The following is a 26,372-nucleotide window of genomic DNA, read 5'->3' on the forward strand; positions in this document are numbered from 1 at the left end:
AAAGTTTCTGTAAAAAGCCAGTGGCAATTACTTACTAACTTACTTATTTTTTACATTTATATACCAGTTTTTTTCTTCCAAGTAGCTCAAGGTGGTGTGACATGGTTCTCCTCCTCCCCGTTTCATCCTCACAACCACCCTGTGAGGTAGGTTATGCTAAGAGATGGTGGCTGGCCTAGTGAGCTTCTTGGCTGAGTGGGGATCCAAACTCTGGTCTCCCAGGTCAAAGGTCCAGCACTCTAACCATTACACCATTGAGAGCCAGTGTGGTGTAGTGGTTAAGAGCGGTGGACTCGTAATCTGAAGAACTGGGTTCGTGTCTCTGCTCCTCCACATGCAGCTGCTGGGTGACCTTGGGCTAGTCACACTTCTTTGAAGTCTCTCAGCCCCACCCACCTCACAGGGTGTCTGTTGTGGGGGAGGAAGGGAAAGGAGATTGTTAGCCGCTTTGAGACTCCTTCGGGTAGTGATAAAGCGGGATATCAAATCCAAACCGGCTCCATACAGGAGTGGAATCCAGAATTTGGCCTGCCTTCGACTTCTTGCACATGCAAATGAGTTTGACACACCAAGGAGACTTCTCCCCACTACCACACTTCCCTGTCTTCAAGAAAGAAAGAAATCCAGGAGGCATTTTAACGGATTAGCAGCACATCATTATGAAAAGAGGCAAAGGGCAAAGTCACGTTACAACCATCTGCCTATGCTGACTTGCTTGATAGCTGGTGGCTACTCCAAGGTGCTGGGATGCACAGGTCTCACCGGCAGCAGAGTGTGTTCAGGTGCTAATACTGTGTGCTTATTGAGGAAAGCCGGGAGGGGAGGGAGCCACCTGAATTTGGGCAACAAACGAGGTAAATTTTGCTGCTGGCCTTCATGGATCAATGCCTTGCCCCTTCATGGATCAATGCCTTGTCGTGGCGAAGGGGCTTGAATAACTCAGAGAAGCTATGAGCTATGCCATGCAGGGCCACCCAAGATGGACAGGTCATAGTGGAGAGTTTTGACTAAACGTGATCCACCTGGAGAAGGAACTGGCAAGCCACTCCAGTATCCCTGCCAAGAAAACTCCATGGACAAAGACAACAGGCATATAAAAGTTATGACGCTGGAAGATGAGCCCCTCAGGTCGGAAGGCGTCCAACATGCTACTGAGGAAGAGCGGAGGACAAGTACAAGTAGATTCAGAGCTGATGAAGCGGCTGGGCCAAAGCCGAAAGGACGCTCAGTTGCGGATATGCCTGGAAGCGAAAGGAAAGTCCGATGCTGTAAAGAAAAATATTGCATAGGAACCTGGAATGTAAGAACCATGAATAGAGGTAAGCTGGATGTGGTCAAAAATGAGATGACAAGAATAAATATCGACATCCTGGGCATCAGTGAACTAAAATGGAAGGGAATGGGTGAATTCAGTTCGGGTGACTATCATATCTACTACTGTGGGCAAGAATCCTGTAGAAGAAATGGAGTGGCCCTCATAGTCAACAAAAGAGTGGCAAAAGCTGTAATGGGATGCAATCTCAAAAATGACAGAATAATCTCGATACGAATCCAAGGCAGACCTTTTAACATCACAGTAATCCAAGTTTATGCACCAACTACCGGTGCTGAAGAAAGTGAAATTGACCAATTCTATGAAGACCTACAACACCTTCTAGAAATGACACCAAAGAAGGATGTTCTTCTCATTACAGGGGATTGGAATGCTAAAGTAGGGAATCAAGAGATAAAAGGAACAACTGGCAAGTTTGGCCTTGGAGTTCAAAATGAAGCAGGGCAAAGGCTAATAGAGTTCTGTCAAGAGAACAAGCTGGTCATCACAAACACTCTCTTCCAACAACACAAGAGACGACTCTACACATGGATATCACCAAATGGGCAGCATCGAAATCAGATTGATTATATTCTCTGCAGCCAAAGATGGAGAAGCTCTATACAGTCAGCAAAAACAAGACCTGGAGCTGACTGTAACTCAGATCATCAGCTTCTTATAGCAAAATTCCAGCTTAAACTGAAGAAAGTAGGAAAAACCACTGGGCCAGTAAGATACAATCTGAATCAAATCCCTTATGAATACACAGTGGAAGTGAGGAACAGGTTTAAGGATTTAGATTTGGTGGACAGAGTGCCTGAAGAACTATGGATGGAGGCTCGTAACATTATACAGGAGGCAGCAACGAAAACCATCCCAAGGAAAAGGAAATGCAAGAAGGCAAAATGGCTGTCCAACGAGGCCTTACGAATAGCGGAGGAGAGGAGGCAAGCAAAATGCAAGGGAGATAGGGAAAGATACAGGAAACTGAATGCAGATTTCCAAAAAACAGCAAGGAGAGATAAGAGGGTCTTCTTAAATGAGCAATGCAAAGAAATAGAGGAAAACAATAGAATGGGGAAAACCAGAGATCTGTTCAAGAAAATTGGAGATATGAAAGGAACATTTCGTACAAAGATTACCATAATCAAGGACAAAAGTGGTAAGGACCTAACAGAAGCAGAAGACATCAAGAAGAGGTGGCAAGAATACACAGAGGAATTATACCAGAAAGATATGGAGGTCTCGTACACCCCAGGTAGTGTGGTTGCTGACCTTGAGCCAGACATCTTGGAGAGTGAAGTCAAATGGGCCTTAGAAAGCACTGCTAATAACAAAGCCAGTGGAAGTGATGATATTCCAGCTGAACTATTTAAAATTTTAAAAGATGATGCTGTTAAGGTGCTACACCCAATATGCCAGCAAGTTTGGAAAACTCAGCAATGGCCAGAGGATTGGAGAAGATCAGTCTACATCCCAATTCCAAAGAAGGGCAGCGCCAAGGAATGCTCCAACTACCGCACAATTGCGCTCATTTCACACGCTAGCAAGGTTATGCTTAAAATTCTACAAGGCAGGCTTAGGCAGTATGTGGACCGAGAACTCCCAGAAGTGCAAGCTGGATTTCGAAAGGGCAGAGGAACCAGAGACCAAATAGCAAACATGCGCTGGATTATGGAGAAAGCTAGAGAGTTCCAGAAAAACGTCTACTTCTGCTTCATTGACTATGCAAAAGCCTTTGACTGTGTTGACCACAGCAAACTATGGCAAGTTCTTAAAGAAATGGGAGTGCCTGATCACCTCATCTGTCTCCTGAGAAATCTCTATGTGGGACAAGAAGCTACAGTTAGAACTGGATATGGAACAACTGATTGGTTCAAAATTGGGAAAGGAGTACGACAAGGTTGTATATTGTCTCCCTGCTTATTTAACTTATATGCAGAATTCATCATGCGAAAGGCTGGACTAGATGAATCCCAAGCAGGAATTAAGATTGCCGGAAGAAATATCAACAACCTCAGATATGCAGATGACACAACCTTGATGGCAGAAAGTGAGGAGGAATTAAAGAACCTTTTAATGAGGGTGAAAGAGGAGAGCACAAAATATGGTCTGAAGCTCAACATCAAAAAAACCAAGATCATGGCCACTGGTCCCATCACCTCCTGGCAAATAGAAGGGGAAGAAATGGAGGCAGTGAGAGATTTTACTTTCTTGGGCTCCTTGATCACTGCAGATGGTGACAGCAGTCACGAAATTAAAAGACGCCTGCTTCTTGGGAGAAAAGCAATGACAAACCTAGACAGCATCTTAAAAAGCAGAGACATCACCTTGCCGACAAAGGTCCGTATAGTTAAAGCTATGGTTTTCCCAGTAGTGATGTATGGAAGTGAGAGCTGGACCATAAAGAAGGCTGATCGCCGAAGAATTGATGCTTTTGAATTATGGTGCTGGAGGAGGCTCTTGAGAGTCCCATGGACTGCTAGAAGATCAAACCTATCAATTCTTAAGGAAATCAGCCCTGAGTGCTCCCTGGAAGGACAGATCGTGAAGCTGAGGCTCCAATACTTTGGCCACCTCATGAGAAGAGAAGAATCCTTGGAAAAGACTCTGATGCTGGGAAAGATTGAGGGCACTAGGAGAAGGGGACGACAGAGGACGAGATGGTTGGACAGTGTTCTCGAAGCTACGAACATGAGTTTGACCAAACTACGGGAGGCAGTGCAAGACAGGAGTGCCTGGCGTGCTATGGTCCATGGGGTCACGAAGAGTCGGACACGACTAAACGACTAAACAACAACAAGCAAGAAGCAGCCTTGGGAAAGCTAGGAAAGTACCCTATTGTTTTAAAGAGCTTCGAAAGTGTAGCAATGTCTATCTGCTGCTGCCACCCTGCCCTGCTTGTGAATTGGTAAACAAATGCTACAAAAAGTCTATTAAGTCCTCAGACCTCTTGCCTTGCAAGAGAACCAACTCTGTGGAAGGCTGCCCTTGAAACTTCCTGCCACTCTGAGGAAGTGGGAAGCATAAAAATGGTATACCAGAAGCATGTAGTTTTTGCAGCCAAAGCGGAATAAATACAGATATCTGTCTTCTAAGTGGCCACCCTATGCTTAGGGGGACTGCCTGCACATAACCTGAGGAGCATTTTGGCCATGCTTGCATATTCAACCAGAAACCCAAGGAAGCAGAATAGGAATATCATTCCTCTCACCACAATGAAAAGAAAAAAAAAGACTCTCCACTTGTGTAATGGGAGGTCTGTCATGGAAAGGGACAAACTAGTCCTCTAGTCTGAAAGGTTTGACCAAACATTCTTTAAGAGTAAGCTGTGGTTTTGATTTGAGGCAAACTATGGAGTATTGACAAAGCACATCTAACCGGGAGTCTCAGCTGATGGGACGGGGCAGCTGGCAGAAAAGTCATAACATGCTTGGCGAAACGGCCCCTCTCCCCTCAGGAATGGCGGCAAACCACAACCTCCACCAATAGAGAGTGTTCTAGTCACTGCCCATCATTCCCTCAGAAAGAGCGCACTGCCAGCGGGCAGCTCACTTCCGCCTCCTCGTCGCAACAATTTGGTTTTTGGCCGAGTGGAATGGTGGCAAGCTGAGTTTGGACTCTCCCTCCCAAGAGGAGGGGCAAACGTTCACTTTTTGTTGCCTGAGGAGGAGCTCTGGCGCGATATCATGATCTGATAGATGGTCTCCCGGAAGTGCTGATCCTGAGTCAGCCTCTTGGCAGCTTGCTTCAGGTCTTCTATGCTCTCGGCCTCCGAATACATGAACGACTGGGACTGCCGCACTGAAAATGAAAACAGCACACAACACTTAGTGCCGGTAGAGAGCCACACCAGGCGAGGAATGGCGTTGTTGAATCTGGAAGGTATTATGATAAAGTTCGACCTAGGTGGTATTTAGCAGAAATGACGGAGGGCTCGTCCACACAACTGCTCGTCCTGCCACTTTCCCCTCGGGAAACTTGCCGTTTACTGCTGAATCAGAACAAACATCAATCGGTTTTTCTGAAGCCTGACTAATTTGTTCCCATTCAGTTGTAAGCAGTGGGTTTTCCTGGGGAAAGCGGTGGGACACACACAAAAACTGCTCAGACACATGCCTAGGAAGCCCAAGACAAGCAGAAAACCTCTTGGACCGATGCTTTCTAGCCAAGGGAGAAGCAGAAGTGTGGCCTTGAGACCTCATTGTGTGCATATAATTCAGTGCAAAGGCCAAAGAAGGAAGGTCAACTCACTCAGCCACAGGGGCTCACAGGCCCGCCAGAGCATGATGTGTACGTCACAGAGCATGCAAGGGAAAGGAGTGTCAGAGCTGCTCTTAGAAACTGCATCCAAGTGTTGCAAGGCAGGGCTCCTGCAAAACCTGCCCCACAACGCAATCCCACAAGCCATAAGAGAATATGGGGAATAGCACCTACAGTCGAGCCAGGAGTTGCTGGATCTTCTGCGATGGAAACGGCAGCTTTTTATCCTGCGAGTGGCCGCCTTGTGGAGGTACACAGAGTTCTTCATGATCACGGGCATCTTGGCTTCCAATTCAGCGTTTCGGATGCACTCTTCAAAGAATTCTGCAGGGAAGAGACACCCAAGGGAGCCAGTTAATATGTGCCTTAGGCTGCCTCAGTTCAGGCGGATATAGCATTTTGGAAAATATTCTTGAGGAGATTCACTTCTGGTTGACGAGGATCCACAATAGGCTTCTGGTTTCAGTTCTTCATTTGGGTTTTTGGGGTGATGGCACCAGACATGTTGGGGAAGGCAAGATAAATGATGGCTTGCTTACTTTTCAGATTGCTGACGTCGGCTTTCATTTTTTCCTCCTTCTCTTTGTTACGGTGCTTGCAATTCAGGCCTTGCTCCAGGCTCTGCAGGGCCTCCTCAGCTTCCTGCAAACGCTTCTCCAGGTCCATGCGAACCTTCACCTCTGCCTGAGCAGGAAGGAAATCAGGCAGCCCTCAACCAACCAATAAAAATAACCCAGGGAAAGAAACAAAACACCAAAAGACAAAACGTAAGCAAGGACTTTCTCTCTCTCTCTTTCTTTCTTTCTTTCTTTCTTTCTTTCTTTCTTTCTTTCTTTCTTTCTTTCTTTCTTTCTTTCTTTCTTTCTTTCTTTCTTTCCCTGTCCTCTCCTAAAGCACATCTGAGGAATTTATGTGCTGTGACCTAATTCAGGCATAATTTCTTTAATTATGGTATGGATTGTATTATATAAGTAGTCTGTCTAGGGTATGTATTTATCTATTTAAAAGATGTTTTTTGGGCCATGCTAGTCAACATTCTGTGTGCACGTACTGGAAGGAACGCAATTGTGTGAGACCTTTGAGGAAAGAGGAGTGTCCTTCATAACTTTTGGTGCCCTGGGATAGGTTACCTGCCTCCCAATGAAAACCTTTCTTTTATATTGCTTTTATCGTGAAGCTCATGCATTATGTTTGTAGGAATAGGCCATTCCTTTTTGAACAAAGAATATACCTTCAGCTGTTGGCAAAAGAGAGCGAAGGATAGTGAGATTGTTTGCTGAGCCTGAAGCAGAAGCCAAATTGGTGTACAACTCTATCAGTAGGGATGGGTGAATCTGTCAATTTCAGTTTCTCTCAGTTTCTCATTTTTCCAAAGTTGATTTCAATTATGCTTGTGATTTTTTTTATAAAGTCCTCATGAACATTCACCAGCATTTAAGTACAAAATTTCTGCCAATATAAAGCTTTGTATATAATTTTGCCCAATATATGTATATTTGCAAAGCAATTCCCCCAAATATAATGCATTTTTAATGTTACTTTCACTAATATACGCATTTTACTTTAGCTCAATATATGCATTTTTGTCACATTACTTGGGACTGCAACGTTCAGGGAAGTGTAGCTTCTCTGAATGGCTCACAGGATGGCTGTGTTTCAGTTCTCATATGGTTTGGGAAAGGGCAAATTAGGTAGAGTCCCCTTTAATTGCAAGCTGAATCAGATCGAACTGAATCCCCAGCTATCAGTACCTTGAGATCTCGCTCGGTTTGCTGCTTCTCAGCGGTCAGCTCCGAGAGCGAATTCTGCAAGGCCTGCGACTGGGAAGAGTAGAACTCCCGCTCCTCCTCTAGAGCTCGGGAGCGTTCTTCATTCTCCTTCATCCTGCAAAGCAGCACACATTCAGCCGTTGTCCCCATTCCTCTGTCTCACCCTTTTGTGTTTCTAGAGTTGCCAGGTTGCAATCCACAGATCCAACTCCCAAGAGACTGTGATCTACTCACAGAGTTAAAAACTGACAGTGATCTACACCCTTTTGGGGGGTTAAGGTCAAAGTTTTTGAGTTTTCTTAGGGAAGAGGAAAGCGCCTTTTTGATGGGTTGCAGGGCAAAAATGTTGAGCCATAGTTGTTGAGCCAGTGATCTACCAGTGATCTACTACAGACGTCCAGTGATCACGATCTACCTGTTGGACCTGCCTGCTCTATACCTTCAAATCCTTCCACGCGACATAAGTGGCTCCTCTTTGGCCCATTCCCTCCTTTGCCGCCATCTTCCCAGTCCCTCCCCTGCCTGTGGGATAAAACAAGATCGCAGGAGCCACAGAGTCAAGGGAGGAACGGGTACAAAAAGCCACAGATGCCAAGTCGCCCGCTTCTTTCAACCATCAACTAGGTTGCAAACAGGGAATCCTGCCTGTTTGGAAGACTCTCCTCCTCCCTCCCCCCACCTCACCTTTTCTCAGCCAGGAGTTTCTCCTCCAGAAGCTGGTGCATTTTCTCCTCGATCTGGTGCAAGCTGCTCTGCAGACCCCCGGCAGCATCAGGTTGCTCACAGCTAGGGCTGGTTGGGGGCTGCAACTCGCTCTGGTTCTCTTCCAGCATTTCCAGAGTCCGTTGCTTTTCCAGGGAGAGCGCCTTCAAGCCACACAAATAGGTTGGATTGGTTACCCCTTACAATAATTCAAACAAACTTTCTGTTCACATAGGGGGCTCGTCCACACTTCCTCTGTCCCCACCACTCTCCCCTGGGGAAACCTGCTCTTTACCGCTGAATCGGGGCAAACATCAATTGGGTTTTCCATGGATTGACGTTTTCTCTGATTCAGCAGGAAAGAGCAGGAAAGTGGCAGGGCATATGGAAAACCACTTGGACCTGTGTCTAAAAAGCACGGGGCAAGCAGAGAAACTCTTGGGTCCTTGCTTGCTACCGTAGGAATGGGACAAGCCAAGTGTGGAGGAGCCTTTTAGTTGTGGTATGAAAAGTAAAGTCGCTACATTTCCCTTGATAGCAGTCCTGTGCCTTTAAACACACCCTCGTTAAATAGAAACTTTGCAGCTTGACCCTTTCTCATCACTGCATCTCAGTAACAGAAGAAACTTGACCAGCGTAATATCTATCTCTCATTCAGCATTTAGGCAGACAACCCTTGAGATTACACGAGAAATGTATCATGTGAACAAAGTCAAAGAAAACCCATAATTCTGAGAGGCACTTTCCAAGACAATTATACCATGAGGAAATGGCTTTATTGGAGCTAAATGAATTTGCTGATAGACGATTTTGTTGATTTCAGTGTCTATTTCTTTTCTTTTTTTCCAGTCTTGACACCCGTTTTTTCCATTTCCACATCTCTTTGTGGTTTTTAAAAATGAAGACGGCATCAAAATTCATATACATTTTCAAGTACATTTCTCTTAAAATAACGCAATTTTGCCAAGTATACACACTTTGGGATGCCTTTTGTGATTGGTAAGCAGCTTTCCAAAATTTAGAGAAGTACAACATTTCAAAGAATGAAATGTTCAAAGAGTTTTGGTTCGTGTATTGGTTCAGGAAGTGAAAACTGGGTATTAACACGTGTGAGTCACAAAATGTATTGCAAAAAGCCCAGGAGTCCATTGAACCGTCTCCTAAAACACCCCTGCCATGAATAAGGGAATTGTGGTATAAGCAAAACATCTTTCCTTGAAGCCTTAAGATTTTAGTTCTTACTGTATGGATTAAAAACTCATTCTGAAATTATTTCCATGGAAAACAGTTGCTAGATCTTAAAGGCTGTCATCTGGAGAGGGGTGGAGAGTAAGACACCTACTTCCAGAGTCTTCTGCAATGTCTCTGTCAGGTTTCGGAGTCCTTTCTTTTCCTCCTCCACTCCTTTGAGGGACTGGGCAGTCATCTCCAGCTCCCTGGAAAACAACCAGTTGGAGGAAGAAATTTTGATTCGTGCAGCCTTTGCCAACCTAGTGCCCTCCAAATGTTTGGGACTACAACTCCCATCAAACTTGGTCAGCACAGCTGGTTGGGGGGGGGGTCTGGTCAAGTGGGCCTGGCTTTGCATAAACAGCCTTGCAAGTTGCATGTTCACCATGACAGCACTAAGGTAACTATTGCTGGAGTTTGGTAAATATTCTGCAGCTGTGTGCCGAAAAACACCGTCTGGTAAAAATGCTGGTTGAAAGAATAGCAAAATTTAAGGCTATTCTACTGCGGGAGGCAGTAGAAGACAGGAGTGCCTGGCGTGCTCTGGTCCATGGGGTCACGAAGAGTCAGACACGACTGAACGACTAAACAACAACAAGGCTTATTAACATCAGATTAGGAAAGTCATTCTGAGCACAAGAAAAACCTGAAGGCCATATCCAAAAGAGGGGCCCAAATTGCCAAGGGGGGAGAATACATGTATTGATAGTATATGGAGGTCAACGTACAAGAACTAGGCCAGTGTGGGACACAAGGATAGTTAAGAAGCAATGGGGTGTATCAGGAAATAAGGGCTTTCAGTGAGGGCTTACTAAGGTGGCCACTGCCTCAAGATAATCACCCTCAGCTGCCAATGAATGGACCCACTTTTTCACCTGGCCGCTTCAGAGTTCAGGTACTATTACCGTTTAATCTGCTCTTGCTCCACTCGCAAATCTTGCACCACCTCCTCAAACTGCTGCTTCTCTGCCTCCAGTACTTGGTTGAGGTGCTCCAGAGCCTTAAAAGAGAAGAAGAGGAGGTACATGGAATGCCCAAAGGACTGCAAAGTTCCTTATCTCGTAATGTGTCAGGTGCTCATATGTGGAAAACATGACAAATTTATCTGTGGAAAGCACTTCCATGTAGAAGACAACACAAACCTTGCACAGGTATTGTCACATAGTGTTTGCTGTATGTAAACACACAGAAGGGGGTCGTAGCAAATCACACTTTCGCCGTGGCCTGGTTCTCAGTGAATCTAAGCCACAGTTTGTGAAACTGAACTATGACTAGACCTACTTTGGTCAGCTAACTTTGGTTTGTTTGTAGCCAACAAACCAGAACATGAAACCATGGTTTAAAGATGGCTTACAGATTTAGGGTTGAGTTAACTTTGGTTTCTCTTTGTGTCTGAACCCACTATCCTGGTTCCCCACTCCAGAGATGGCTGCCAGGCTGCAAAGGTGCAAGGCCAGAGCATTTTGAAAATGAAACCAGCATAGAGTGAAATAAAGCAACAGTTCCTTTGCCTGTGTGCAAGATTTAATCCAGTTTATTTGACAAACTATTGTTAAAACAAACTATGACTAAGGGTAAAGGGAGAATGCAGCCAATGTAGCAACAAATGCGCATTGCAAGTCCATATGTTCAGTGATCAGCAGGGACAACCATATTATAATTCCCAATATAGAAGTGCTCTCCACAGAGAATTTAAGCCAAGGATGGGGAACCTGTGGCTTTCTGGCTGCTGCCTGACTCTCTCAGCCCCAAACAGCATGCCCAATGGTCAGGGATGACTGAAGGACCACAGGTTCCCCATCCCTGCTTTAATGAGATGCCATCAAGGTTTGTCCAGGGTGACCATTAAAAAAAAATATGAAGCACTATACGAACAACATTATTGTATTTTTCTGCCTATTCATTTATTGATTGATTTTTTTAAAAAAATAAAAATAAATAATAATTTGTCACATGCAAACTGATCTGGGGAAAATTTATTGATGCAATGATGTGTGAAAATCAAAACTTGCAGAACTATTTCCCCCCCACCTAAATATTTATCTATAAAATTAAAAAATTCCTTCAGTAGCACCTTAAAGACCAACTAAGTTTTTATTTTGGTATGAGCTTTCATGTGCATGCACACTTCTTCAGATAGAATGAAGTCAGTGTGCTTCCAGGAAAGCCTCTAAAAGTGTTGCATCTGCCTTCACCCTAAGAAGAGATCATGATACAATCACTGGACCCCAAGCTGCCCCATAATTATATCGCCACAGATTTCCCTAAAACCCCAGAGGCCCTTCACTCTAAACCTCTGGAGGGGGGGGGGGGAGGCAAAAAAAAAACCCAACTTGTTTCTATTGCATTAAATGGAAGTCTTGCTCTTACACATGTTGTCAATAAACAAAGTCAGAATGTTAAAAGGAGGAGAATGAACCTCTCTCTGCTCCCTCTGCAGACACAGTTCTTCCGTCTCTTCCATCAGTTTATCTGCAAACAGACAGGGAAAAGTGAATGGAAGCAAATTGCTTAAGACAGTTGGACAGAAACTGCATGGACCTTGAAACACAGCACAGCGAGAACCTCGCTTCTTGCATATTGTGCTGTGATTATTTGAATTTACTATGATGAGATTGCTTTCATGTGTTCTCACCTCCCACCAGTCTCCTGCCAAATGAATTATAAATGATAACAACAACAACTTGTTCAGCCTTTAGTGCCTTCCTTCCAAGGGGGTCATTGTCTACTAATGTACCTAGATTTACAACCCGCCTCATCAAGTAGGATGGCACCACTGCCTTCATTTAACGGATGGTTAAAAAGAGCACACACTGAACAAGGTCAGCAGCAAAGCAGCGAAAAAGTCCCACTCCTAGTCATTAAGGGGCTTTGACTGTGTTCATACATTTGGGGGAGGAAGCACGCATTGTGAAACAACAGCACCATGTTCCCAGCTCCCATGCAAATGTTTCAGGGTGGGATTTTCATGAGAACAAGTGGGTGGGAGGTGCTTAAGTTCCCCCTTACCTGATTCCAGTCTATTAATTCACCACTCAGAAAGCCTTACCCTAACTGGCTCCAGCAATCCAAACCCGAGATTTGCCAGGATGAACACAGTTTGGGATAGATGGTTGAGCTGGCTGAGCCTGGGCTATACCAGTTCCCCACCCCACGTCAGCTAGAGACAGGCACCCCCAAACTCGGCCTTCCAGATGTTTTGGGACTACAACTCACATCACCCCTAGCTAACAGGACCAGTGGTCAGGGATGATGGGAGTTGTAGTCCAAAAATATCTGGAGGGACGAGTTTCAGGATGCCTGGCCAAAGATATGCTGGTATAAGTCCTGCATCCGAGCTCAGTCAGGGTTCAGCCCAAGCCGACTAAGCCAAAGCCAGGGTGAATCTCTAAAGAAGAGACAAAATAAATAAAAAATCCTTCCAGTAGCACCTTAGAGACCAACTAAGTTTGTCATTGGTATGAGCTTTCGTATCTGAAGAAGTGTGCATGCACAAGAAAGCTCATACCAATGACAAACTTAGTTGGTCTCTAAGGTGCTACTGGAAGGATTTTTTATTTTATTTTGCGCAGTCAGGCGGAGTCCCCCCCAGCCCCCAGGGCAGCCCCGAGTGGAATAATGACACAGGACCACGTATTTATGGGATTAAAATTGGCCACAACTTTATTAAAATTCAGATGTAGGAAGACCTTGGCGCAGGCATTGGGCGTATATCCCTCCCAGCCCCCAGCCGGGGGTGGGGTGATCTTCAGGGTTGTCCAGCATGAGTCGAGGTTGGGATAACTCTGGAGAACATATGTTCAAGCAGATAGCCCGCCCCCCCCCCCGATCGCCACCACTGGAAGGGGAGGGCAATAACCAGCCAAGTGGCATCGCCAAATGCCCCCCCTTGATGCCCGATTACGGGAACCCTGTTATCGCCGCCGCAATAGGGCGGGGGGTCACCGCCCCCACGCCCCTCCCCTTTATGTAAATGACTAAAGGATTCCGCCCAAGGCCTGCATCGCCAAAGTTGTGACGAATTGCTACGGGAAAGGCGAAACCTGCCAATGCAGGGAAAGTCCTTTCCAGCCCTTTAACAGCGACCGGTCGTAGCAGCGCCTGCGTGCGTGTGCGCCTGTGGAAGAAAAACCTGAAAAGCAAGAAGCCTGTGGAAGTAAATAACCTGTAAAGCAAGCATAAAGTTAGGGAGTGGAGGGTGGGAAAGCTCTGAATCTGTTGGCTGCTTCCCAAGTATGGCTCCTCTTCTTTGTGTGCAGGTAAGCCTACCTGATCCTACCTGGCCAATCCCCCTGGCACGCCCCCTTCGGACGGATTGGTCGGCTGATGGAGTGGGCGGCGACTCCAGCCTCAGGTAGGTAGAGCCAGCCTCCAAACTTCCAGGTCTGCCCTAGGGTTCCCAGGGGGGCTGCGCGCGACTGCGCAAAATGCGCCTCCCCTTTATGTTGGGGAAGCGGTCATTATTTTTTGACTATGGCAGACCAACACGGCTACCTACCTGTCACCCTAAAGAAGAGATCTTCTGGGAGTTTTTAATATTCTGTTGGGAACTGCCCAGGGTAGCTGAGGCAACCCAGTCAGATGGGTGGGATATGAGTAATAAATTATTTATTATTATTATTATTATTATTTTACCACCGCCCCATTCCAAACTCCAGTCACTCAGACATATGTGACCTTGCAACTCAGAAGTTACACTGCCCAAAAAAAGGTAGAATCATAGAATCATAGAGTTGGAAGAGAGCACAAGGGCCATCCAGTCCAACCCCCTGCCAAGCAGGAAACACCATCAAAGCATTCTTGACATATGCCTGTCAAGCCTCTGCTTAAAGACCTCCAAAGAAGGAGACTGATGTAAGTCAAACTGCCCCCCATCTGTCAGTAGCTCCACTCCCGAAGAGAGTTTGGGATAGAGATTAGTTACATTTGCATAAATTACCCTGCATAAATTATGCTGTCTTCCTATAGTCTGGAATGCTCCGTCCCTGTGCCATAGCTGCCAAGTTATCCCTTTTTTTAAGGGATTTTCCATTATGCTGAATAGGCTTCCTCGCGAGAAAAGGGAAAACTTGGCAGCTATGCCCTGTGCTTCCACATGGGAAGAGCACCGCAAAGGCCTTCCCTACTTGATCTCGATGAGCAGGTGTCAGGCTGCGACAGGAGCGAGAAATGTTCTCCTGAAAATGCACCCCCCCCCCCGAGTCACATTAACTTGGGAGCTTCCATCACAACATCAACCGAATATCTTTGAACCTAGGAACGGTCTGCGCTCCCAAGGCACTCATTAACTCTGCTTTATTTTTGTCTGCGATAATAGCTAAGTAGAACATGCTGCTTAATTGAGGTCACTGGTGATGAGGTCTTGAAGGTACACGGGCAGAACTGTTAACTCAACCATCATTACAGAAAGAAGGTAGGCACCTGGGATGCTGTATATGGGGGGGGGCAGGTCATTATACCTGTCACACACACACACACACACACACACACACACACACCAACATCATGTAATAAAGCACACTGTACACTGATGCCACTCTATAAATGATAAAATGCATTAATCAGATACTGATTTGTGCTGCTGATACGCTATTCCTCCCTGAGGACTAGCAGCTGTTAGTTCCAACCTAAATACTCCTGTTTCTCCTTGGCCAGCTGGAGTCCCTGGGCTTCGAGGCTCTCAATCATGGCTTCTCCCAGCTGAGCATTTCTCCAGGTCCTGAAGAAAAGAAAAAAAATGAAAGGATGGAAATAGCTCCTTTTAAAGAACAGCCTGCTGTCAAGTTTGCACTCTCCCCTCTCCCTGTGGCTGGGAAAGCAGAAGAACCTCTTCACAAACACTGAACAGAGAGAAGGGGGGGGGGAGATGGCCTCTGAAAAAACGGCGAGAGTGGGCAGCCTGTTCCCCAAGTACATTAACCTGAACAGATAGGGTACCAGTAGTTGGATATAATGAAAACAAATCGCCAACATGACGATGGACCAGGAAACTCATTTCTCTCCAGAGAACAAAATGGCAATAAAAGCGTGGGGCCTAAGTAATTCATCAAGTCCTTTTAACCATCTCTGTCAATTTCCTAGGCTTTTTGCGGCTCTCGTAGCTCCAAACCTCCCCTTGTCGCCCACAAATCACAACCCTCCCGAGTTCCCTCCACAGGCAGATTCTACATCCTGAAAGGCTGGAAATGTGAACCCCAAAGCCATGACTTTCGGAGCAACAGATGGATCCAGAGAGCATGCACTGGAGCTCAGGATCGATGAATAATTTGAATTAACTGCTGGGGAAGCCTGAGTGCTCTGTTGCTGTTGGCTGAACCTTCCAGGCTCAGGACGCTCTGCATAAGACACCCTTTCTCCCCAGGCCACACTAACACTGCCCCTGCTTTGCACCAGCTTCTGAGTGCTTTTGCTCGGCCGGTATGTGTCTTTGAACTGCAAGGTGCTTCTTGCTTATCCAGATGTTACCTGTGTGCATGGGCGTGCATGTAGAAATCACTGGGGTTTTTGCTTGTTGCAGGGACGGGGGTGGTTGGTTAAGAGCTTTAATGGCTATTATTATATCATTTATGTAAAAATTAAAGAGGAAGGGAGCCACATCTGAGGTCCCTGGACTGAGATTGCCACGCAGAGAGCAAAATGGACATGCCTGCTCTGCTACGGATGGCCAGGTTGCTTGCTGCTGTCCCGCCAAAGCCCACATTTTTCAAAATGTTCCTTGACCTTCACAGCCACGGGCTCTCTGCTTCTCTCCTCCTAAGAAAGCAACTGCATGACTGGTGGAGCAATTCCTCACAGCTATTTTAAACTCCCCTGGGCAGCAAAGGTGCTCTTTGGTGATTTTGCTTCTGCAGCAAGGATACGCAAGCAGCAATCTAGATTGTTACCTGTGACTGAGCTGGGCTGTAGGCCTAGAGTTCTGGAGGGTATGTTGCCCTGCAGACATCCACCTGGTTATTAGCCTGAAGGCTGGAAGCCAGGTTGGCTTGATGGCATACTTCATAGTCCGTAAATTTAGGGGAAGAGGCAAGTCTCAAAAAGAGGGGAAGGGGAAACGGAGGTTGGGGTCTGAGAAAGTTCTGTAGCAGTCCATGAAGCAAGACAAGGGAGGACTGGAGCAGAAAGTTCAGGTAAGCTGACATAGGGAGGTTTTTGGACATTGACATAATGAACAGGACTGGGTCTGATATGACTCCAGGGTTGTTGTTTTTTTAAGCCTGCCAGCCAGTCAACAAACTATACAGTGAACCAATAAGAGGCTGGAAGCTTCCACAGCCTAATTAGGTTCTGCTGACTCTCTTCCCTCATTCATTTGCACATGCAAGTGGTGAGTCAGCCGTTTAAAAGTGCATCAGCGGAAATCCAATAATGTCCAGGGATGAGTGGGGCAGACGTTCATTCATACAACTGCAGTCCCATGTGCACCCCCAAAATTGGCTGGGGGGGGGCTGGAGAATCCTACAAAGCAGTGTGTCTGCAGGGCAAACGAGAGGAATGGGATGTTGTGCAAGTCCACTCATGAGATTTTACCAGCCGCCCAATGTTTATTATCTCGGGGATAATGGGTCCCAGGTCAATATGGAGCAGCTGGAAACTCACGCTTGCAGCTACTGGCAGAACAATCTGGTGCATGTTCACTCACAAGCCAGTTTTCCGTTTCAGTCAGACACTCCAAGAAGGTTGCTTACTAGGACTGCTGCATAGATGGCCAATGCTATGTCTGATGCATAGGCGCCTTTTATGAAAAGTTATGATGTGCTTCGTCCTGCTATTGCACTTCCATGTGACCTTGCTTCCCCAGTCTGAGTACACGCACACAACCTAGAATAAACCCTGGTTGGTGAAAAGGTCTTTTTTTTATTGTTTGCTGTAAGCTTCAATGAAATAAAATCTTTCTAGCTGGATATAAACTGCTGGTATGGAGCGAACAGCAAAACTTAAGCAGCTTAGCTGACGATTATAGGGCTCTAAAAGTTCCCCATCTGTTTTGGGAGCGCCTCCCACTGTAGCCCTTGCCTTGCTCACTTCTCGGAGATGGAAAGAGCTTCCCCTTTCATTATGTGAAACACAGCGTGAAGGTCAGGAGGACAAGCACTTGCAGTCCAGTTCCCTGCTCAGTTTGGGGTCCCTAAACCCACTGGAACAATTTAAAATGCACCTAAATCAACATAGGATTGAAGGTGTGCAACTCAGTCCTTCTTAAGTTTATGCACTGGACTCACTGGATGTACATCTGAGTGTGCAAAGGTTTGCGGCCTTAGTTTTTAAAAAAACTTGCTTGCTGAATATTACAGGTGTGCAAAAGCAGGGTAAGAATCTGGGGGTAATAGACTTCTTTGTAGAACTTCCGGGAGCTGCATGATTGCTGATAAGAACATAATGAGATTCATCTTCTTGAAATGCATCTATGGTTCTAGTTGCCTGCATCTAGATTAGGAGAGAAGGGCCACAGAACCTGGCCACAGAACCACAATAGTAAGCGCCATAATAAACCCTCCTGGACACGGTAACCTAAGTACAGAGGCCACTTTGAAAAGTTCCCTAGTCATAAATGAATTGTTCTGCTAGTCAGAACAATGTGCCTACTAGGAAGTTACGAAATTTGGGACTTGATGATGCAGTGGTACCTGGAGAAGGCAGCTTTCATTCTCAGAGTCAAAGCCACAATCCGGACAGAGTTAAGTATCTTTAAAAGTCATTGATTTCACTGGGAGAATTAGGAATGTGTGTCTAAGTTCTTTTGTCTTTGGGACAAAAAGGACAAAAGTGGTAAGGACCTAACAGAAGCAGAAGACATCAAGAAGAGGTGGCAAGAATACACAGAGGAATTATACCAGAAAGATATGGAGGTCTCGTACACCCCAGGTAGTGTGGTTGCTGACCTTGAGCCAGACATCTTGGAGAGTGAAGTCAAATGGGCCTTAGAAAGCACTGCTAATAACAAGGCCAGTGGAAGTGATGATATTCCAGCTGAACTATTTAAAATTTTAAAAGATGATGCTGTTAAGGTGCTACACCCAATATGCCAGCAAGTTTGGAAAACTCAGCAATGGCCAGAGGATTGGAGAAGATCAGTCTACATCCCAATTCCAAAGAAGGGCAGTGCCAAAGAATGCTCCAACTACCGCACAATTGCGCTCATTTCACACGCTAGCAAGGTTATGCTCAAAATTCTACAAGGCAGGCTTAGGCAGTATGTGGACCGAGAACTCCCAGAAGTGCAAGCTGGATTTCGAAAGGGCAGAGGAACCAGAGACCAAATAGCAAACATGCGCTGGATTATGGAGAAAGCTAGAGAGTTCCAGAAAAATGTCTACTTCTGCTTCATTGACTATGCAAAAGCCTTTGACTGTGTCGACCACAGCAAACTATGGCAAGTTCTTAAAGAAATGGGAGTGCCTGATCACCTCATCTGTCTCCTGAGAAATCTCTATGTGGGACAAGAAGCTACAGTTAGAACTGGATATGGAACAACTGATTGGTTCAAAATTGGGAAAGGAGTACGACAAGGTTGTATATTGTCTCCCTGCTTATTTAACTTATATGCAGAATTCATCATGCGAAAGGCTGGACTAGATGAATCCCAAGCCGGAATTAAGATTGCCGGAAGAAATATCAACAACCTCAGATATGCAGATGACACAACCTTGATGGCAGAAAGCGAGGAGGAATTAAAGAACCTTTTAATGAGGGTGAAAGAGGAGAGCGCAAAATATGGTCTGAAGCTCAACATCAAAAAAACCAAGATCATGGCCACCGGTCCCATCACCTCCTGGCAAATAGAAGGGGAAGAAATGGAGGCAGTGAGAGATTTTACTTTCTTGGGCTCCTTGATCACTGCAGATGGTGACAGCAGTCACGAAATTAAAAGACGCCTGCTTCTTGGGAGAAAAGCAATGACAAACCTAGACAGCATCTTAAAAAGCAGAGACATCACCTTGCCGACAAAGGTCCGTATAGTTAAAGCTATGGTTTTCCCAGTAGTGATGTATGGAAGTGAGAGCTGGACCATAAAGAAGGCTGATCGCCGAAGAATTGATGCTTTTGAATTATGGTGCTGGAGGAGACTCTTGAGAGTCCCATGGACTGCTAGAAGATCAAACCTATCCATTCTTAAGGAAATCAGCCCTGAGTGCTCCCTGGAAGGACAGATCGTGAAGCTGAGGCTCCAATACTTTGGCCACCTCATGAGAAGAGAAGAATCCTTGGAAAAGACCCTGATGTTGGGAAAGATTGAGGGCACTAGGAGAAGGGGACGACAGAGGACAAGATGGTTGGACAGTGTTCTCGAAGCTACGAACATGAGTTTGACCAAACTGCGGGAGGCAGTGGAAGACAGGAGTGCCTGGCGTGCTCTGGTCCATGGGGTCACGAAGAGTCGGACACGACTAAACGACTAAACAACAACAGTCTAAGTTCTTAACTCTGGCCACAATTCTCATTCCCTTTCCCAGGGCAGTTATTCCCTGCCTACCCCTCAGAGAATCCCTCCGCTTCAGTTGCCATACCCAATTTCCACTTGACCCGAGCCCCAAATCTCCCCGCTAAATTGTAGTTTAGCGTGATGAGAACAAACTGCTGCAAGCTCCATTGGGCTTGCATGTTCTTCCCTCTGGGTAGTGATAAAGCGGGATATCAAATCCAAACTCTTCTCCTCTTCCTCCTCTCATGGAGTTGCAAGGAGTATGGGAGTTTTCGGATCTCTTTTTTCCTTAATCACACTGGTTAACACTGAGTATGGTTTGTTTGAAACAAGACAACTTCAAACTATAGTTTCAGAAGCTGGCTTGTTTAAACAAACTCCAGTTAACATTAACTACAGTTGAGAGGTTGAACAAAATGCTGAATTCTGGTTAAAGTAAAACTGAAGCAAAGGCATCAAAATTTCTCCTTGTGGCTGGGCTGAGGAGAGGGGCATGCAAGCTCTTCATTCTCATCACAGATTTCGGACTGTGGCCATATTCTTGCCATTATCAAATTATATATTCTTGCCATTATACAAATTATATATTATTGCCATTATCAAAATTATATATTTTGGGACACAGCCCCCAAAGAGCATCAGATAGTATTAATAGTATTGTTAGTATTAAAGGTAAAGGACCCCTGACCATTAGTCCAGTCGTGACCGACTCTGGGGTTGCGCGCTCATCTCGCATTATTGGCCGAGGGAGCCAGCGTATAGCTTCCAGGTCATATGGCCAGCATGACAAAGCCGCTTCTGGCAAACCAGAGCAGCACATGGAAACGCCGTTTACCTTCCCGCTGTAGCGGTTCCTATTTATCTACTTGCATTTTGACGTGCTTTCGAACTGCTAGGTTGGCAGGAGCTGGGACCAAGCAACGGGAGCTCACCCCGTCACAGGGATTCAAACCACCGACCTTCTGATCAGCAAGCCCTAGGCTCAGTGGTTTAACCACAGCGCGACCTGGGTCCCTATTGTTAGTATTAATACTAACAAATAGAGTATGAATGAAACCAGCACTTAGGTAAATACAGTAGTAGCTTTAAAGTAAGCGCAAGCCTAATAGAGCAACTCCTCAGATACTTACACTTTCCCAGACTCCTGTAGCATTTCCAGCCACTGGGCTTGTTCATATTCTGATTCTGCTGCCAGGACAATGGTACCCTTAAAAGAGAAACACAGCGGCTATGAAGAGAGAAGCGGTATGAAAATATTAGGGCTGTTGCATGGGCCCATTGATCTGATTTGGGGCCTAATCCAGTGTTTCAGAGTGGTCCTGAGCCAACCCTGGGATGATCTGGGGCCATCCCAATCCTGATTGTGAACCTTGCCCAGTCATGCAATTAAGCATGTGGTCGGCAAGGGAAGAAAGGAAGGTCACACACACAAACACACACACAACCGGCTGCACCCACTTTGGACTGGATGAAAAGTGGGTGGAATGGACCTAATCTGACCCAGAGTGATTTGGGGCTGCCTCAGTCTGAGCTGGCCCAAATCCCTGGTCCACCTGAACCCTTTTTCTTGTGTATGATGAGTGCCCAGGGAGTATACTGTATCTGTATTAGACACACCAGTTTTATGCTAATTTAACAGGGGAAGAAGGCCTGTTGCTCAGTGGTGGAGCATCAGATTTGCATGCAGAAAATCCCAAATTCAAACAGCAGCATCTCCAGGTACAGACCCTCCAAATGTCCCTATTTTCCAGGGACATCCCTGATTTAGAGAAGCCGTCCCGGTTTCTGATTTACTCCCGGAATGTCCCACTTTTTTTTAGAATGTCCCTATTTTCATTGGAGAAATGTTGGAGGGTATGGAGTTATCCAACCCCTGATCCATCTGAAGGCAATTGTGTATAGGGAAGGGTTTTTTTTAATGTTTAATGTGTTTTGTTTTGTTTTGTTCTGTTATTATATATGTTGGAAGCTGCCCAGAGTGGCTGGGGCAGCCCAGTAAGAAATGTGGGTTGTATTTCTCTGATGTATTTTCATCGGAGAAATGTTGGAGGTAATGCAGGTAAAGCTGGGAAAAGACCCCCCTCTGAAACCCTGGAGTTTCTTCACTGCCAGTCGTTGTAGGTAAAGCTGAACTAGATGGTCTGACCAGGTATAAGGCATGTTCCTAAGTAACTTGCATCGTTTTCTCAGTCTTGGGAATTGTAGTTAGATCAGGGATATCCAGTCACCCTCACAAACTATTCTCAGAGGTCCCTGGGGAGAGAGAATAACTATTAATCCCAGGGATCACCACTGTGCAGTCTGTGGGTGCACATGTGCCCACAGAGGCCTTCCCTGGGACCTCTTCTCCTAGAATAAGGCTTGAAAGTGGTGCTTTGTTCATAGAATCACAGAACTGCAGAGTTGGAAGGGAGAATCATCTAGTCCAACCCCCTGCAAAGCAGGGATCTTTTGCTCAACTATGTTGTAGTCAATATAGCAGGTTGTGGTGTCTACAACAGTTTCTCCAATTTGCAAAGGTGGCCACAAGCCCAGAAAGGCTGGTAACCCATGATTTAACCAGTTTAATTGTCTAGAAATAGCCTTACTTCTGACACCACAGCACCTTATGTCAAAAGCTGCAGACAGTTACAGAAAACAAAACTGGGTCATTCCATTCCTTATAAGAAATATGCAGCGTACATAAAGGGCTGTAGTTCAGTGGTAGAGCATCTGATCCTCATGCGGAAGGTCTCAGGTTCAGTCCCTAGGACCCCTGTCTGAAATCCAAGAGTGTCACTGCCAATCAGTGCAGGCAATACTGAGCTAGATAGACCAATGATCTGACTCGGTATAAGGCAGCTTTCTGCATGCGGCAGTTTCAATCACATTCACTTCCCATCTGTCAGCACACTCAGCTTATTCCTTAATTGGCAGCTTGCAACAGCTTGAAAAAATAGTGTAAACTGAGGAGGAAAAAGAAATGGTCTTTACGTGGAAGTCCTCGTGGGAGATTTTCATTGCATAAGGCATGTTTGGCTCTTCTTTGGCTTCAACGATGCAGCCGCCCAGAGGTATGACACCCTGCGGAGACACACCAAAGATTTAGGCTAGTTTGTGTGACTCCCTACTGAATTGCAGCTTAAAAAGACTCCCTGGAAAAGACCCTGATGTTGTGAAAGATTGAGGGCACTAGGAGAAGGGGACGACAGAGGACAAGATGGTTGGACAGTGTTCTTGAAGCCACGAACATGAGTTTGACCAAACTGCGGGAGGCAGTGGAAGACAGGAGTGCCTGGCGTGCTATGGTCCATGGGGTCATGAAGAGTCGGACAATACTAAACGACTAAACAACAACAACAACAACAACAACAACAACAACAACAACAACAGCTTAAAATGAGTTAGGGTCAATGGGTATCTATCATGGTGGTTTCTAGCTCATCCTTTGGTGAGATTAGAGAAAAACCATAAAATCCCCTGTTTAGATCTCCCCTCAGCCACGGACGACATCACTCTTTTTCAGCTGCGGCCCCTCTGCAGTGGCGGTCATAATAATATGGATCTATCTTAGACTGTTATATCTTTAAAGCACATTCTTACCCTCAAAGAATTTTGGGCAATGTAGTTTACGGGACAGAGAATTAGAATTCCCAGCAACCCTTTAAAAACTACAGTGCCCAGAATTCTTTGAGAGAGGAAATGTGCATTGATGGTTCTTTAAAGGTATAGTGTGTACACAGCCTGGTGCATTATGAGAAACTGTACATGAACTATAGAATGTGCATGTATTAATTTACAAAGCCCTGAACAACTAAGGTCCAGAGTACCTATGTGTCCACTTGAATCCTCATATCCAAGCTTAATCATTGAGATCTCCCATAGTGCCACTGGTTGACCCCTGAGTTAGGCAAAACTCAAGTGCCCACAGTGGAAATGATTGGGTACCCATTCATTCATATTTAAAAGGGACAAGAATCATAAATATACACATTCATGTTTTTAATGCCCAGTTAGCATTAAATAACCTAGGTTCTTCCAGGGATATCTTCTATGAAGAAGATACCCAAGAGTCTAGCTCCCGGTGTCTATGAGGAGCGCATTTGCAGATGCTGCTTACTTTAGGGTGGATATTAAAGTAGCGATTGTTTTCAAAGTTCTTCTTTTCATTCTCAGCATAGTAAAGCAGGAAACTCTCCTTGATGATAAAGAACCTGAAAAGAAAGGAAGACAGAAATACTAGAAACACTTAACTCCCCAATAATTTTGTAGGGATGACAATACTGTAGGTGGACTGTATCGTGATTCTGTGGAAAGTGCTAACATGACCAAACCTTGTGTTTGACCCCTATCAATGGGCACCACACTCTCTCCTTCCAATGACGTGCTGATCGGCTAGTATTGTAGCTGCCCTTACAGCTCTGTGCTTCCAACCAGTAGGCTGACCTGACACTATCAGACCTGAAAGGTTTAGAATACAGTAGAGGTTTTCAAATTTTCTACCCTCAGGACTCACCTGAGATGGCTGAAAATGACTGAGGCCCACTAGTCACAAAATGGTGGCACAGGGGCAGAGCCAGGCATAAAATGGTGGCAGACAGAAGCAGATTTTGGCATAATCAGCCAAAATAACAATTCAAAATAATTGTATCCATCGTTAGAAATTGCTACATTGTGAGTCAGCAAGTTAGAAGATAATTTGAGAAGCCCTTTTATTGCTAGTAGTTCAACTGTGTTGTTTTACACACATATATACACACACACCTACACACACACCTTCATGAAGAACAAGAGATACTACCTGAAAACAGTTACACATTGGGTTATAAAGTGGGGGTGGATTTGGATGAATCATTGAATGTGGTTATTTTTCGCCCTTGGATGGTGGCAGTGGTGTGCGTGGGCTATTTTGGGGAGGGGTCATCACCATAGCTGCCAAGTTTTCACTTTTATCGCGAGGAAGCCTATTCAGCATAAGGGAAAATCCCTGTAAAAAAGGGATAACTTGGCAGCTATGGTCATCACATGTGCATGAACATCCAGCCTCCCTCTCCAAGCCGGGCAGAAGCTTCCCAGGCTTTGGGAAATAGGCACCAGGGTAACATGTAGGGGACTAGTCTAGTCCCCCTAAGGGTCCACTGACTGCATGCCAGTGGGTGATGGCTATGTTTGTGGGGGGGTTTCACTAGCAAACCCAGCAGCAAAGGAGTTAGATCGAAAGAGATGACTACAAATTCAGTCTCTAATGGGTTGAAGGATACTCCCTTGCGACTGTAAGCCACCCCAGCAGTGAGAGTGTTCTATGTCACTATTATCTGTACATTTAAGTTTTAGCTCTGCAGTCTGGAGGGCTTAAGAATCTCAGGAGGCCAAATACTGGAATGATACAATGTTCCCCCATGTTTGCTCCTATGTGTGAAAGAAGCAAAGCAACACTAGGAGTATGAAAAAACCTGAATATAGAACACACTGACATTGTCTAGGGATTTGAAGCCTAAAGTGAAATGTAATTATCCAGGCCGGAGATTTGTTTTGAATGTTCTCAAAGTGACAAAAGGAGCTTGAGAGGTTTGCAGCTCCCAATATTTCTTTAGATGATAGGTTTGCCCTTAATAGCTAATATATTTCAGAGCAATTCCAATTCTCAGCCTTGGCAAAGGAAAGGCACTTTCTGTCTAAGCAGAATAAGGGCCTCTTGATTCATCATCCCCAGAAGCTCCTGCTTGGATAGGTGTTTTCTCCAGTTCCTCAGTAAATCACTCCAGAAGCACTTCCGTCAACAATGGCATGGCTAAATGCAAATCTCTGCATCCCCATCTCAAATGCAAAGTGTTAGTCTAGGGCAGGCATCCCCAAACTTCGGCCCTCCAGATGTTTTGGACTACAATTCCCATCATCCCTGACCACCGGTCCTGTTAGCTAGGGATCATGGGAGTTGGAGGCCAAAACATCTGGAGGGCCGCAGTTTGGGGATGCCTGGCCTAGGGATTCTTTAATATTTAGTTTAGTTATAGTCATTCATTCGTTTCTATACCACTCTTCATCCAAAGATCACAGGGCAGTTTACAATATAAAAACACAAAAATACATAACATGATATCAAGCAAGAATAATAACCACTCACACAGTTTAAAAGGCCACAGATTGTTTAATCAACCAAAGGCCTGGGAGAAGAAAAATGCCTGGTGCCTAGAGGTATGTAATGACTCCCACCTTTCATCCAAGAAACTCAAGGTCACCCTCTCCATATTACCCTCACAACAAATTGGTGAGGTAAAAAAGGTAAAGGACCCCTGGACGCTCAAGTCCAGTCAAAGGTGACTATGGAGTGTGATGCTCATCTTGCTTTCAGGCCAAGGGAGCCAGCGTTTGTCGACAGCTAGCATTCTGGGTCATGTGGCCAGCATGACTAAACCACTTCTGGTGCAACAGAACACCGTGATGGAAACCAGAGCGCAAGGAAACACCATTTACCTTCCCACCGCAGCAGTACCTATTTATCTACTTGCACTGGTGTGCTTCCGCTGGGACAGAGCAATGGGAGCTCATCCCATCACAGGGATTTGAACGGCCAACCTTCTGATCGGTAAGCCCAAGAGGCTCAGTAGTTTAGATCACAGCGCCAAGGGCCAAGCAGGGATTCAAACTCTGGTCTCCCAGGTCCTAGTCTGACACCACAGCCACTGCACCAACATCT

At 45.6% G+C, this 26,372-nt stretch overlaps 1 protein-coding gene across 1 annotated transcript in view; it reads right to left on the reverse strand.

The window, feature by feature from the left end:
* Positions 1-336: 336 nt before the first annotated feature.
* PLEKHD1 (pleckstrin homology and coiled-coil domain containing D1) overlaps positions 337-26,372 on the reverse strand; it is a 33,495-nt gene continuing 7,459 nt past the window's right edge. The window contains exons 2-14 of the mRNA XM_060273841.1: positions 23,796-23,889; positions 22,670-22,759; positions 20,827-20,903; positions 14,904-14,995; positions 11,696-11,748; positions 10,182-10,276; positions 9,389-9,482; positions 8,029-8,210; positions 7,327-7,459; positions 6,115-6,259; positions 5,750-5,899; positions 4,114-5,116; positions 337-872 (exon numbers count right to left, since the gene is read on the reverse strand). Of these exons, the coding sequence (XP_060129824.1) occupies positions 4,962-5,116; positions 5,750-5,899; positions 6,115-6,259; positions 7,327-7,459; positions 8,029-8,210; positions 9,389-9,482; positions 10,182-10,276; positions 11,696-11,748; positions 14,904-14,995; positions 20,827-20,903; positions 22,670-22,759; positions 23,796-23,889 (1,360 nt within the window). The 3' untranslated portion in view covers positions 337-872; positions 4,114-4,961. The remainder of the gene's footprint in view (positions 873-4,113; positions 5,117-5,749; positions 5,900-6,114; positions 6,260-7,326; positions 7,460-8,028; positions 8,211-9,388; positions 9,483-10,181; positions 10,277-11,695; positions 11,749-14,903; positions 14,996-20,826; positions 20,904-22,669; positions 22,760-23,795; positions 23,890-26,372) is intronic.

Source organism: Zootoca vivipara, chromosome 1 (genome assembly GCF_963506605.1).
Source record: "Zootoca vivipara chromosome 1, rZooViv1.1, whole genome shotgun sequence".
Taxonomy (NCBI): Eukaryota; Metazoa; Chordata; class Lepidosauria; order Squamata; family Lacertidae; genus Zootoca; species Zootoca vivipara.